The 14,354-nt window shown below is 41.5% G+C and overlaps 1 protein-coding gene across 1 annotated transcript in view; it reads left to right on the top strand.

Annotated features, from left to right (window-relative positions):
- The first annotated feature begins 1,087 nt into the window (after positions 1-1,087).
- Positions 1,088-14,354, top strand: part of cdh2 (cadherin 2, type 1, N-cadherin (neuronal)) — a 62,492-nt gene continuing 49,225 nt past the window's right edge. The window contains exons 1-2 of the mRNA XM_069692045.1: positions 1,088-1,226; positions 2,910-3,018. Of these exons, the coding sequence (XP_069548146.1) occupies positions 1,173-1,226; positions 2,910-3,018 (163 nt within the window). The 5' untranslated portion in view covers positions 1,088-1,172. The remainder of the gene's footprint in view (positions 1,227-2,909; positions 3,019-14,354) is intronic.

Raw genomic sequence — 14,354 nt, 5'->3', positions numbered from 1 at the left:
CAGCCAGGGCTGCTCTTTATGCAGGCTGACAGACAACTGACTGAATCCTGATTTACTGATGCCCATGACATTCAAAAGCATTTTTCTCAGAGGAGTCTGGAGCTGATGACCACAGAATTTAAATGAAAACTAATGCACTGTAGATATAGGCTATGTGCAACACCAGTGTATCATGGTCAGAAATAACAAACCTAACTTTAACATGTTAAAATATCAAATTACATTGTGTGTACTGATCTATTTACATACTCGTGTACATTATTGTCTGGTTTCTTATCTTTCTTTATATGCGTCTTTGGTGGGACTTCAATTTAAATATAGGCACGAGTAAGTGATAGCAGGCAAGCAAATAACCTCAAACTGACCTTAAAATATAATAAGATGTCGCTGCAATCTGAAATGCTAAGACATTTTCTTTGAGAATGATGAAATAATGTCTGGAGATATTTGATTTTTACTGGAAAGATAGCTTAATGTAATACTAGAACGTAATAATATATATAAGAGCCATGCCATTATTGGTTTGAATGGAGTTTAGCCTATATATCAGCAGTTTTGCATTTGCCTATCTTTTCAGGCTGAATAGAGAATGAATTACAGTCACACATTTTACAAGAAGGCTATTGCAGCCACATTTTTAAATACTTTACAGATAATGGACCAGTACAATAGTATATAGCCCAATATAATAAAACTATGTCATTTGAGATGGCGTTTAACACAGGAGACCCCTGTGCGTCCCAAGTGAAATTGGCTGTGTCACCAGCAGGGAGAGACAGTGAGATGGGCGGTTTATAGACTAGTGGCCGGGGCTCTTTATTGTTTTTGTGTCGGACTGGATGGGAGGGAGCAGCAGCCTCAGTACCAGGCAGTGCTCTCCCTCAGTACGGACTGGATAGACAGAGGAGGCTGCTACATGCTGCCGCCACCGCCACCACCACTCCCGCTGCCGCTACTGCTGCTGCTCCTGTCTTTGTCCTAGACGGATCTTCTTCCTTTTTTTTTTTTTTTTTTTTTTTTTTCGCGCCATCGAGGCCACACTTGAGCCAGTGGGATATTCTTTTTTTTTTTTTTTTTTTTTTTTTTGTGTGTGTAATTTTTCCCTCATTTCTTTTTTTTTTGTGTTTACGGATTCCGAAGGGGGGGGGATTAAAGCAGTCACGGCCGTACCAATGTACTCGTTACACGAGGTCAGCGGTCTGCTTCTGGTCTTGGCAGGACTGCAGGTAAATGTAATTTCACAGCGGTTTGGAGCGGAGTTTAAACCGGACACTTTGCTGCTTGATCTGTTCCGAAGCGGCGCTGCTTGTTTTGAGTTACGGACCGCGGACGAGCTGCTAGCCTTTCCTGCGGGCACTTTACCTTGCCGAGCAGTTTGGGAGAACAGTGTAGGCTGTGCACTAAAAAAAAAAAATTCACGACAAAGTAGCTTACGTCTAGGGTGGACCGTCTTTACTCGCTCTTACCGAATGCTCACGAGATGCTGTACGCGCATTCAAAGTGATTGTTTCGCCTACAGTACTTACACATTTGCAATGATGCAGGCGAATTTAATTAAGCTGAGTCTTATTGTCTGGAAGTTGGGTCGACGCAGGCCCGCATTAATCTAGTTAGCGCTTGGTTCTATTTGAGTTTTAAGTTGAATATTTATGTAGATTGCTGCAGCGTGTCCCTGTCCCCTGGCGGCTTAATTGCTCTCAAAGTCGTCGCAGGAGCAACAATGAAAAGTACCCTACTGTAAATTAGTGTGGTAATACAGGCTATGTATAGCCGCAACTTCACAGCACTGAGAGAGGGGTAATGATTGTTGTCCAACCCCAGGGATGGAAACTGGAGTGTTTTGTGGAGATAATTTATTTTCTTGCCTGTATAGCCACTTTGTTTTCCCCTGAGCATTACAGACTATCAATCATACAGTTTAAAAAAAAAAAAAAAAAATACCAGTTTTTGGCAGCATTTGTGTCAACATATCCAGACATGTATCTTGTATAGTACAAGAATTGCAGCCCAGCTCCTCCCCCTCCTCCCTGCAAGCATTTTTTTTGTGTGTGTTCCATTTCAATTTCTCTGATTAAGAATGGCAAGTGGCACTGATACTCACAATGGTCTTTTTCAGCAGGGCTCCTCTCGTTTTACATTCTTTTCAGAGTGCAAGCAAAGAAATAGGGCCAGGCCTCTGTTCCCTGAGAGCTGAATCAATGCTGAGGTTGTGCGATGGAGCCCATTTGGACATGCTTGCACACCAGAACATTTTCTTTCATATTGTTTTACAGTTTCTTTCTTTTGTGCTAAATCCAGCGTTTACGGAAACACCAGCCTCAGTGGTGCACCTATTTTCATTGCAGCTACCCTATTATTCTCTAAACATTTAGTGGTGACGACCTAAGCCCAGAGTTTTCCTTTTTCAAAACCAGGCCAATAATTAAACAAAATACTAAAAGGAATATACAGATTCGTCATAACCTTGCAGTTTCTTGGAAACAATGCACTTGGGTTTAGGTGTTTATTCAGACCTTCACACATACATGTTTATTCCCTCAGCAGTGGACTTTTGATTCCCTTGTTCCTGCACTTCAAAGGGAAGAGTGTGTGATCAGAGTAGTGTGTTGATCAGTGGGGCTGGCCAAGAGAGTGCTGGCTATTACCCCATGCCTGGGCCCCTACACAGGGACAAATGGAGCTTGTTCTTGCCTAGCCATGCTTTTTGCCTAATGCTTAACCCTTTTGGCCTCATTATCCTAATTGCGGTCCCTGCTATAAAAACAACAGATGCTTTTGTACAACCGTGGGGACTTCAGAATGTGACCAAGAGGTTTTTGGAGGCAACAGAGTGCATTTTTTAAGGTTGATTTATGACTCAATGTTACCCCCCCCCCTCTCTCTCTAACCTACTACCCCCTCCATCACAGATTGCAGCAGAGGGCAGGGGCACCCCACCATGCAGGCCAGGCTTCTCTGAAGATGTATACAAGGTTGTGGTGCCAGACATCACACAGAAAGGACAGCCCCTTTTCAACGGTGAGTGCTGAAATATTCTCAGTCCTGTTTAGTGCTTGGAGCCTGTTATGTCTGTGTTTGATTGAGTGAGTGAGTGTGTGTGTGCCTGCGTTTCTGTGTGTCTGCATGCACATCAGTTGAGTGTGCTCGCCTCCATGCGTTACATTCCAGGGAGGATCAGAACAAGCCTGACATATTTAAACAATTAGCTTCAGTGTAGTTGTGTGGTATTGCAAGTCATGTCGTTCGCCTTGTAAACCAGCTCAAATGTGGTTAAACTTTGTACAATATAGCTCCTGTCCATTTTGCACACATGCTGATTTTACTTTCACAGCAGGCTGAAACATGGGCAGACTGTTACTTCACTGCTACATATACATTGTGGCTACACTATTTCGTGTTTTCTAATTTGCACTTTTTTTTTAGGCAAATACGAACTTCTGTATTTGTAATTAAATGTAGGAAAACTTTGTTGATTCCACTGGGGACAAGCATCTTGTTGCAATGAGTAAAAATCAATTACACACAGATTTGAATGCTTAGCAACTTCAATCGAGCAAATAATCTAGCTATTAAACATTCCATGCCTTGTGCTGGCACACTGAATAATTCCCATTATCTTTTGCCATTATTTTGCATTTCTCTTGTCCTAATTTATCATCACTTGTGTACAGAGTTAAAGCATATGCATGATGCATTACTTCAAACACTTTTATGCCTAAATGTTCCTGTTAAATTCATATGGTAATAGCCGTGCAGTGTTACACTGTCAAGGCCACTCAATCACAGTAATAACAGACATTTAAATACCTTTCAAAATGTTAGTTAGAGCAGTAGCCCTTCTGTTGGATACCCAGCTTTAGTAAGTTTATATATTTTTTTTTCTTGCATATAAACTAGTATAATACAAGAACGTGGAAAAACGATATTTTTTTGCAATTGTCCATTTCATTGCGGCAGGCATGACCAACACTGCTACTTTGGAGTTTAATATTGGCAAAATGACGATGGATCTACCGTGAAATGGCACGCAGGTCTACAGACAGTAATAAAAACTGGAATATATCACCAGTGTGCCATTAGAGGGGTTGGAGTCTTGAGGTCATTTGGACCAGAAAACATTCTCACTTGTGTTGGATTTCACAGTGTGTGCCTAAAACTCGCACGCCTCTGTAGGTGTGAGTCAGAGTTGGAGGGGGGAGGTAGTGATGACTAGAGAAGAAAGGAAAGAGGGAAGAGAGTGCTTAGATGGGTGGGTACAGCTTTCACTGGGCTTTACCTTGTGCACAAGTTTCCTTCCGTTTGATCCTGCAGGTGATGGATTTCCCTGTGTTGGTTTGTGGATGAACCGTGACCAGGGGTAATCAGGTTCTCTTTTGTTTGCCCCCCACCCCCCACCACCACCACCACCCCCTCCGCACTATCCCTGTCTCCTCTTTTCTCTGCCTTCCCCTCCCCCCAGCAAGTTGTTGCTCTGTGGAGATTTCCTTGACAGAGAGGGGCACCCCTGTGTCATTGTAATGCAGCAGGGCTCAGCAGTGTGGGATGATGTTAATGAAACTGCATTCTCTAATGAAAATCTCCTGTGGCATGTTTTGAAAGACAAAGCCCCCACAGTGTGGAGAGTGCTCTCAAAGTTTTTCAACTTTGCTTTCACCATGCTGGTCTACAATATTGTTTCCGACCAGGAAAGATTTAGATTAATGCTTCTTTAGCCACATGTAGCAGCCTCATGCTTTATGGTTCCTTGCATTTGATTAACTCTGCCAATTGTTCCGTGAAAGGCCTTAAAGAATAAATGAGAAGTCAATGAGTGAATCCTGAAGTGTCTTATTAAACATACCTAAAAGTCTGAACATGCTTCAGCAGAACATGTAGTCATTTTTCTAACATAAAAAAACAAAGTCAGCTAATTTCACTACAAATTCATTTCTCCTCAAGTTATTGGTGGCTGGTCGCTGGTTTTCTGTGAGGTTAGTTAGCGTATTTGTAATAGGATCTCCTCCAGAATCAGTGTAATACTATCAGTAGATTGTGTAAGGTGTCAGTCATATGAGTCCTTTGCTCATATTATATTGCATTTGACCCTATGCATGCATTGGACAGAGCGGGGGTGATTATGTTAGATATCTTTGTCCTATCTAATTGCAGCGTCGTCTTTCTTATTGATTAAGAGAATACACATCCTGAGGCGAGGTCTGTAAAAACCCGGAAGTGGTGGTCGTTCACATGTTAACGGCCGACATTGTATGCGCTAAATTGAAGACATCCTGTGGATTTGATCATGGCAATTGTGACCAGCCAGTTAGCATATCCCTTTAGTGTTAACATTGAATCACCTTCCCGGCAGTGTAAACTGGACATTAACCGTTAGCTGTCCAGGTGAAGCCACATTGAATGTCAATAGATTTGTTAAAATGATTTTCTTCAAAGTTGCTTGGCAGAGCAGCGCAGAGAAAAGCCGGTAAGGACAATTATTTTTCACATGAGAATGCCTCGCCAATGATCCATTTAATGGGAGGTAACGCTCATTGTTTGCAAATGCAAAAACCAATCAGTTTAGGAGGTTACCCACTGTCTGCCCTTTGGGACCCGCATGACCTTGCTGTTAAGGCTGGAATATTTGCTCTGGCCTGATACTGAATGAAAGGAAGTGACCAAACATAGTTATTTATTATCAGACCGTCACTGATGAAAGCAGCTGCAGTCTTTAAACATTCGTGCATTGCTCCCTTTTATCTTGTTTAGCTGTTTGATAAAGTGACTTGTTTTACTAAATTGCATTTAATTTCAGGTAGGTCGCGGCTGCGGGGGGTTTGCCCCTGAGTGTCTAATGGAATTCTGGTGGCTTTGGAGAGCTGACACACATTGTGCAGCTTTTAAAAAAAAAAAAAAAAAGTCTAGATGAAGCCTTTAAAGCAGGGTTGCAAAGTGAGTCAGTCGGAGCATTATTCAGCAGAGGTTTCCCTCCCTAAAAACTGGGTTAATGAAAAGCCCAAAAGCTTAATTGAGCTTAATACACTCTCTTATGCTGCTGTTCTGCCATCCCTACCCCCAACCTTCTATTCTGCTTTCATATTTTGTTTTTCCACCCCTCAGCCCTGAGTTTTACTTATTTCCTTGATACATGTGTGAGCTCTAGTGATGGAAGAGAAGTATGTTTATAGGTGGCTTTGGCCTTGGCTCAAGTGCTTCGACAGTGTCAAGAGGGGTCCAGTGAGCCGGCTCTGCAGATGAGTTGGGGGAGGGATTTACAGTTGACTAGTTTAATAACATGATTCAAACAATTAGTGTCAACGTCAGCCATGAGAACATTAACAGGAAAGCTCTCTCAGGCTAAATATATCTCAGAATTCGCAGTTAATCTATCATTAAGAATAATTACTCCTCTTTGCTGTGTTTGTTTAAGGCAAACCTTTTAAACAAACCAAACTTCGCCCTTTTGACAAGAAAAACATTGTATTCGTAACTTTTGCACTGGCTGAACTCATTTTTATGCTTTTCTGGTTCTCTGCGTTCTGTTAACGTTCTGATGGACTTAAATACAGCTGGGGCCACTCATGTGTTCAAGGGGCCCCAGCGTTTGGTGAGACGTGACCCCGCTCGACCCTCTCCTGTAAACTGGGCCAAGTGCTCGGCAACATGCTCAGCCATTTTTCCTGGTCTCAGATTGGGGATGAGGGGGGTGGGATTTCTGGTGAGGTATAGACCGGCCAAAGAGGTCTTGACCCGTCGCCAGGGAGGGGGGCGGGGGGCACAAATGCATGGCACCTCTAGCGTATGTTATCCTAACCTACAGAGTGGGTCGTTCATCATTTAGAGAAACAACCAAAGGATACATTTTAAAAAAGCGGGGTGGTTTAAGGCATTCTGCATATGAGGTTTCTTTGTGTTTTTCCTCCAACAGCACCATGCAGAGTAAATTAGAGCTATTAACTGAAACAATTATTTTATCTTTTTTCTCTGTAAGTTGTTTGGTCATTAAAACGTCTGAAATGGTGAAAAATGTTGTCCAGTGTTTCCGAAAGCCCAACATTTATCCTAAAATGTCTTTGTGTTGTCTCAACCAAAATATATTCAGTTTTTGTCATGGAGGACTAAAGGAACCAGATGATACTCTAATTTAAGACACTGCAATCAAATCAAAAAATTACTCAAAACTATTAATCGATTCTCACAATATTGATCGACTAATTAGTTCTGTTAGGGCCTTGTGGTAAGGACTATAAGAACTGTCTCTGGAATATTTTAGATAGCTGTGTTTATTGTAGACATATTTAACTTCTAACTTTGAGAAATAGCCTGATATTGCTGAAGCCAACAGTATGACTGCTGTTGAGATCTTTGTTTTTCAGGTGTCTGAGGTATGTTTTGATCTCTGTCAATGCTGAATAATTTAATTGTCAAACATGACTTTCTTAGTATTCAAATTCCTTTTCAAGATGAAATCCATAAGTACAAGGGAGCCATCATGAAGGAGATGGGGGAAAATTACAAGCAACATGAGCCACTGTGAAGCTCTTCCTTTTTTTAATGGTATAGCAGCTGCTACATGTTTCACATATTCTCTTTGTCACTGTGGGACATCAAGAGCAACCCCATGACCATCTTTCTTTGTTTGCGGGGGTTCAAAACCACGCTCTTCTTCAGTTTATTTTTTTTTAAGCTAAGGCAGCAGTTTCACTGTAAGTTTGGTTGAAAGACCGATCCATTGCCCCCCTCTTTTTTTTTTCTCTCTCTCTGAAAGTGGATCAATGAATTCAGGGTCTTTGTTTGCTGAGATCAATATGTTGTAATGAAGGCTGCGCTCCAATTCCCAGCTAAGGCGTCACTGGCGGGTTGGAGTGAAATTTGCTTTATTCTTTATTGTTATAAGCCTGCATAAATTTCTTTTCATCTCACTTTCACTCTACTTTTTTCTTTCCTGGCATCGCCATGGCCTAGATAACCACCACATATTGTGACGGCAGATTTAATCTTGGCAATATATGGTTTTGGAAAGTAACCTTTTGCATGTCTCTACAAGGAAGCAGATTTAGTTGAGTGCTATTAGTAAAAACACCATGATCATTTGTCACAAGATCACAGCTCCACTGCCGTCCTAAGGCTATATCATAAAAATGAAATAATAATATTAAAGCAAGTGCACTCGTCTGTGGCCAAATTTTGTGTGCTTCCTGGGCCTGCTGGGTGGCATGACAGCATTGGATACCTTATATTTTAGGCTCCAAGTTCTTAACCAAACAGAAATTTATCCCTCCACATTTAGGGGGCAGACCGGCGCTTGTGCAATACCCGAACGCCTACAAAGCATTTTCTTGAGGTCAGACGTTTGCTTGGTAGCTTCTCATCACCTCTGTTTATATCGCACTTATCGGCTGGAGGCCGTGCCCTCTGCGACTGACACCTACCCGTACGCCCGTGACATTGGCCAGTAGTTAAGGTGTCTCTGCCTCTCGTGCCTGTGAGTGTGTTGTGGGGAGCTTGTCCTTGGCATATAATTAGCTTGTTCTGCTCAGAGAGTTCTCGATGGCGGTGGACAAACATACTTCTAACTGAGACTTCTACAACCAGCTGGTTTTAACAGCTATGTGAGCGACTGCCTCAGTCAACATTTGACTGAGAATCAGCAGTCAGATCATACTATATAATATAACTGTGACTAGTGAATTGTCTCGCATAGTTCTGCCTAACTACATTTGCCAAATATAAATGTCATTGTCTATTACGACCCACATGGGCTGAATGTAGATTTGAAAAGCAGACGTTTAACTGTATTGCTCTGTCACACAGTCATGTGAAGGTTAAGGGGGGTTTATAGGTTATTTGGGTCTAGATCACACCTGGGCCCCTCCATCCATGACGTCGTATTGCTACGGTTTTAAAATTGATGCGTGAGCTTTCATCTAAAATGCTGTCAAAAGAGAAAAATATTTATTTGTGCTTTTAAATCAATCCTCCCCTGTTTCCACTTGACATGAAAAGGATGTGAAATCATTCGTTTTGGTGTGATGCGTCAGCCACACTGGTTCTCTTTTATTTAATGTGAAGAACACCCAGAAAGTGCAAAGGATGACCCCGCTATGTAATGAGGCCGTGTATAAATAGCTGTATTGACCTGACTCTTCTGCATATATGCCTCCATATAACTAGGCTAGTGTTATTTTTCACAAGTGAAATACGAGAACCGGTGGAAACGAAAATGCCAGCTTGCACCCACAAGACAATACATCAGCACTACAGAGTGAATTGTTTACTTTTCTAAGCACTGATTTGTGGATTTCGGTGCCATTTTTCTTCTGTGGGCCAGCCTTATTTGGCTGGTGGAGCAAACAACTCCATATCTCTGTTACAGATTCTGTCTCAACAACAACAAAAAAGCTCAGTTTTTAGTGTTTCTCCAGCTGTTTATTATGAAATAACACCGTTCGATTTTTGCCCCCAGTTTCTGTCTGTGCTGTGCTTGTTTTCCTCATTATATTAAGCTAGATGAGAGCATTTAGAGCTGTGTCCTCACGTTTTACACTGGCTGGCATGTGAAAGGAGGCCACTCCCATTCCCCCGCTGCTTTCTCTCCGCTGTTAAATCTTTTGTTCGTGAGGCAATACATTTAGCTTCAGCTTCTTTGCTTTTAGCCAGACAAGATTGCATTCACTAGCTGCCCAGATGTAGATTCAGCAGCAGTACATGTTTGGCGTAGCTGTGAACGTCAGACAGACAGCAGGCAGACAGCAGCGTCTTTGTGTGCAGGGTCATACGCGGAAGCTAATACTCAAATGAATATATTAATGAGATAGCTTGTGCAAATGTAGAAAATAGAAACAGAACTAGCCCTGTGTTTAGCCCTTTTCTGTATGCAAGTGGCACACATAGCTCAGATTTTTCAAACCTCATGCTGTGTTCAAGAGCGTACATGAATTGGCACGGTATTATTCGTCTGACAACAAAAGAGAAATTTGAAGCAGGGACACGTTAATTGACCCAGATACTGTAACCATGTTCACAAAGGCCAATATCCTGCCTGGGAAGAGATGTCTACCTCCTACAGGCCACGCCAACTATTGTGTTCCGGCGCAGGCTTCAATTTCAACGCACCAGCGCTTCTCTGGACAACTAGCCTCTGACGACCTGTGAGGTTGTATCTTGTGACATTCCCGATGTATCCTCCTTTTAACCAGTCCTCTATCACCTCCACCACTCCCTTCCCTGTTGTCCCTTCCCCCTCTGTGAGCTTTAAGATGGAGAAGCTCCCCTGGCTCTATACAATGATTGATGTGCCTTAATTGGGTAATGCAAGGACAGTACTGTAGCATTTAGTTCTTCTTTTTTCTGCAGCAGAGTTTGTTTCTTGGAGTGACCTTGGTTGCTTCATGGCTTCCGTCATGACTGTGATTTTAGTAGTGTTGGTAATATTTTTGATAGATGGCTGATGGAGGTTTTGTAGAGCTTGTGGTTTTTTTTTGATAGTTTCCTATGACTTTGCTCCACTAACTTGCGCTCTGTATTGCAGTTATTGATATTTTTATGTTACAATATAAAGAATCAATTAATTTAATTGATAGAGAGCAAATCTTTTAGTTTAATCTTGATTTGGTTGATTGGAAATATTACTTTTCATTCTACCCCCCCCCAAAAAAAAAAACAACCAAAAAAAAATAATAAAAACGGTTTGCTCATCAGATAAGCACATGTAGCCCTCCATATTACTTGTCTCAAGTGATCTACTGTTACTAGGCCTTGCTGACACAAGTGTCTGCCATCACCACGGATATTATGATTGACCTGCGGCAATTTCTAGTCTCTATTTGAGCGCACGCTATGGCAGTGACCAACATATCGCTATGCGGCCTTCGTTCGTCTGAGTTTATATTATCTCTTCCTCCGTCGATATTTACTGAGGCATTAAAGGGCGTGCAGCATGTCGGCTATTTATTTCCTGTAGCACTGCTTCCTCAGCAAGACAGGGGGGTTATTTTCTTACTGAAGCGTATAACTGCAGCTACAAACAAAGATCTGCTAATTTCCAAGATAGACTTAACTTCCAGAAACTATGTTAGTTGGCTAAGAACAAAGCATATTGCGTAACAGTTTGAATGGAGTTTTGATTTGAATTCCTCTTGTTTTAAATTACTTCCTGCCTCATGTCTTTGCACAATAAACAGGACTGTTGATGTAGTTCAACAGCTTATCATCAGGCATGGCTAATTGAAGAGATTGTGCTGCATCACATAATTCACAACAACAATACTATTTTGATATTTAGAAATCTTTGGAAAGCTAGCAAAAGTGAAAACAACATGGGGTAACAAGTTAGATGTTATTAGTTTTGTTTAAATGTCCAGTTTGTTCCAAGTCTTTGCAAGATGTTTCACTTCCTTTTCTTTAAGGCTTTAGGTCATTTTGTCCCGGGCAGCTAGAGTGTGCTTGTGTTGGATTGACACAAAGCTGGGAGCAGCTGCCCATTAGAGCAGCGCAATTAAATGAATTAAAATCATTATTCATAACTCTGAAATCTCCTTCCTGAATGAGAATGATTTTGCGTTGTTTGGATTAGCAGGAGATCAGTTAAATTCAGGCAAACACTAATTTCTCCCCAAATTGCAAATTGAGTCAGAAACAAGGCTGGTGAGGGTGAGGAAAAATAGTTTCTAACTGTATTTATCCAATCAAGTTTTGGCCTAAACATGTTTATACTAAAATAAAAGGTCAATTTCTTTTGGAGTTTAACTTCGTTGATTCAAGCTTGATTTCAAATATAGTGCTAAATATAACCATAACATTATATTGATGGAAATGCCTCTGTATGGCCAAGGTTTGCAAATACTGGCCGACATCCCACCTACTTTTTATCTGATTCTGATCAAGTACAATGCACTCAATCTTATATAGGTCCTGTCAGCTCTTCACTCTCACACTAAGTGATCTAAGCACCGTGACCTTTGTAGAAGATAAGCTTCCTTCGGCTTTCCTTCGGAGTTTGGAATAACGGCCTCAACCATTAATTCATGGCATTGCTAACCATATGAGTGCTACGAGCCAAGGTTATTGACCTTTCACGCCTGTCACTGGGGATAGTGGAAGCCAGACTCCGGAGGAAAATGAATTGTGCCTGCTAAGGAGCTGAGCTTTGAATTCAACCGGGGGGTGGACTTTATGCTCTCCTTTTCTTTTTCCATTTAAATTATCTACCTTTTTTTTTTTACACTGTTTGAGTAATTGTCCTTAGCTCAGGTAGAAATTGAGAGCACATATTAGACAACTATAGTTACACTATAAGGCTGCATCCACACCAATATGTTTTTGATTTAAAACGCATAATGTATACAACAAAATGTGCACACTACTACGAAGTTTTTGAACCTGTAAAATGTAGACTTGAAAATGCTGCTCAACCCGTTTTGCTGGTGTGTGTGTGTGTGTGTGTGTGTGTGTGTGTGGGGGGGGGGGGGGGTAAAGATGAGACTTTTGAATATGGTGGCGCAGACACCCATGTTCACTTCTTAATTTATAATGGAACTTCAGCCTACACGTGCAGGAGACGAGACTATTCAAGTGAATTGCGACAATTACCGTGTCCAGTGGCGTTATCAGCCCAATGTTTAGGTGAGGCCAGAAAGGACATTAAAGTTGAACATGCTTGTTGTATTACCAGAGGAAGACTCTGGAAAACTGCTAATGCATTTGGATTTCCCCAACCGGTTGCTTCAGTCATCAGTTGACAAGTCAGTAAGGCCATCATCATCTTCCTGGGTCCAGGCTACATCAAAACGCAGAGTAAAAAATGAGGGATCTTGTTGTAAAATTCTACTAAGCACGGTATGCAACAGTGTTTGGGCACATTTGACTGCACACATGTTGAAGTAAATCCACAGAACACATCAACAAAAAGGGGAGGTATTCTTTGAACGTACAGGCGCTGAACGTCCGTGAAACAGGACACAGAACTGAAACGGTCACACAGCGACTGTTTCAGTTCTGCGTCCTGTTTCATGGACGTTGTTGTTAAATATAAAATGTTCTGCATTTGGTATGGACGGAGATTAGTTCTGAAACGTTGCTAAAACGCTTGTGGGGACGGAGATCCTATTAGTGTATATGCAGCCTAAATCATAACACTCCTCTGGATGTGCCTGGGAAAGATGCAACATGCATGAAAGATTTAACACTTGGCGCACAAAGCACATTACAGCAAAACATCTTAAACTGAGGTCATTATTATCAGATGGAGGATTTTGCGAATTCAAAGTCACTCATCAAAGTTTGTGCAAAGGCGATTTGAACTCCTAAACAGACTTATGAGTTTTTTTTTGTTTTTTTTTTCAATCACAGATCTTTTTGATCTTTGTGGGGTTTTGCTTGTGATTTATTTGTAAATTTGTGGCTGTGAGACAACAGCGGAAAGCCGAACAGGCGGAAAACCATTTGAATAAAATGAAGCATGTGAAGAGTGTTATGTGGACTGTGGAGAAACGGAGCTGTGGATAGAGAAGATCGAGCACATGTTATTTCAGCCTTGTCGTCCTTCAGAGCTCCCCAGTCGGTAAAACCTGGTGGGAGACATGCATTTATATTGGATGAACATGCTGTGATGTTATTTTTCCAGCTCCACTACTTGTGTTTATAATCATACTTGGTCCCTTATGGGGTTCAAGTAAAGCCATTTTTATTGACTCTGGAGAAGCTTATCTGGGCCTGATGCATTGTTTGTACATAGGACCACAATCACATCCCAGTGGAAATAAGCAATAGATAAAAACAGAGAGCTTGTACCATAAACATGTTTTAGTTCCGTCCCCAGTGAGGTCTAATGTAAGGACTATTTTAATATTGTACATTTGTCCCTATATATACCTCAGACATTACAAGTGGGCTTCATTATAGTCCAATTTAGAGAGCAAGAAAAGAGACTGAATCACTGATGCTACTTCACCCATTCTCTGTAGAATTAATTTAGAGGAGCGTGTTGAATTTTCCAAGTGTTTGTTTATTTGTAGCGAGATAGCTAGAGGATGAGGAGTAAATACACGAGGATTGTGTGTGATTGAGTGTGCAGGTCGTAAATGCGGTGCATACTTGTGTGTGTGTGTCAGAGGGAAACTTATTTGTGTGTTCAAATGGACTACTTATCAAAATGTACAGTATGTACAAAATTGAAGAAAAAATATATATCATCTCGGCCTGGGGGTAAGTGGGGGTGTGTATGAGTGGGAGTGCGTATTTTGGGACCTGAAAAAGCTCCGTATCGCAAAAGCTTATACCTCGAGCTGGGACTGTGGACAAGTGGGTGCCAGCTGATGGAGGGGAAAAACATGCACTAAGGGTATGATCACACTGCAGCTAAATATGGTTGTCACTTT

Source organism: Brachyistius frenatus, unplaced genomic scaffold (genome assembly GCF_029030835.1).
Source record: "Brachyistius frenatus isolate BFR_SWC_R1_liver_20210118 unplaced genomic scaffold, ASM2903083v1 Contig_12, whole genome shotgun sequence".
In the NCBI taxonomy this organism is placed as follows: domain Eukaryota; kingdom Metazoa; phylum Chordata; class Actinopteri; family Embiotocidae; genus Brachyistius; species Brachyistius frenatus.
This window is presented reverse-complemented; position numbering and strand designations above follow the sequence as displayed.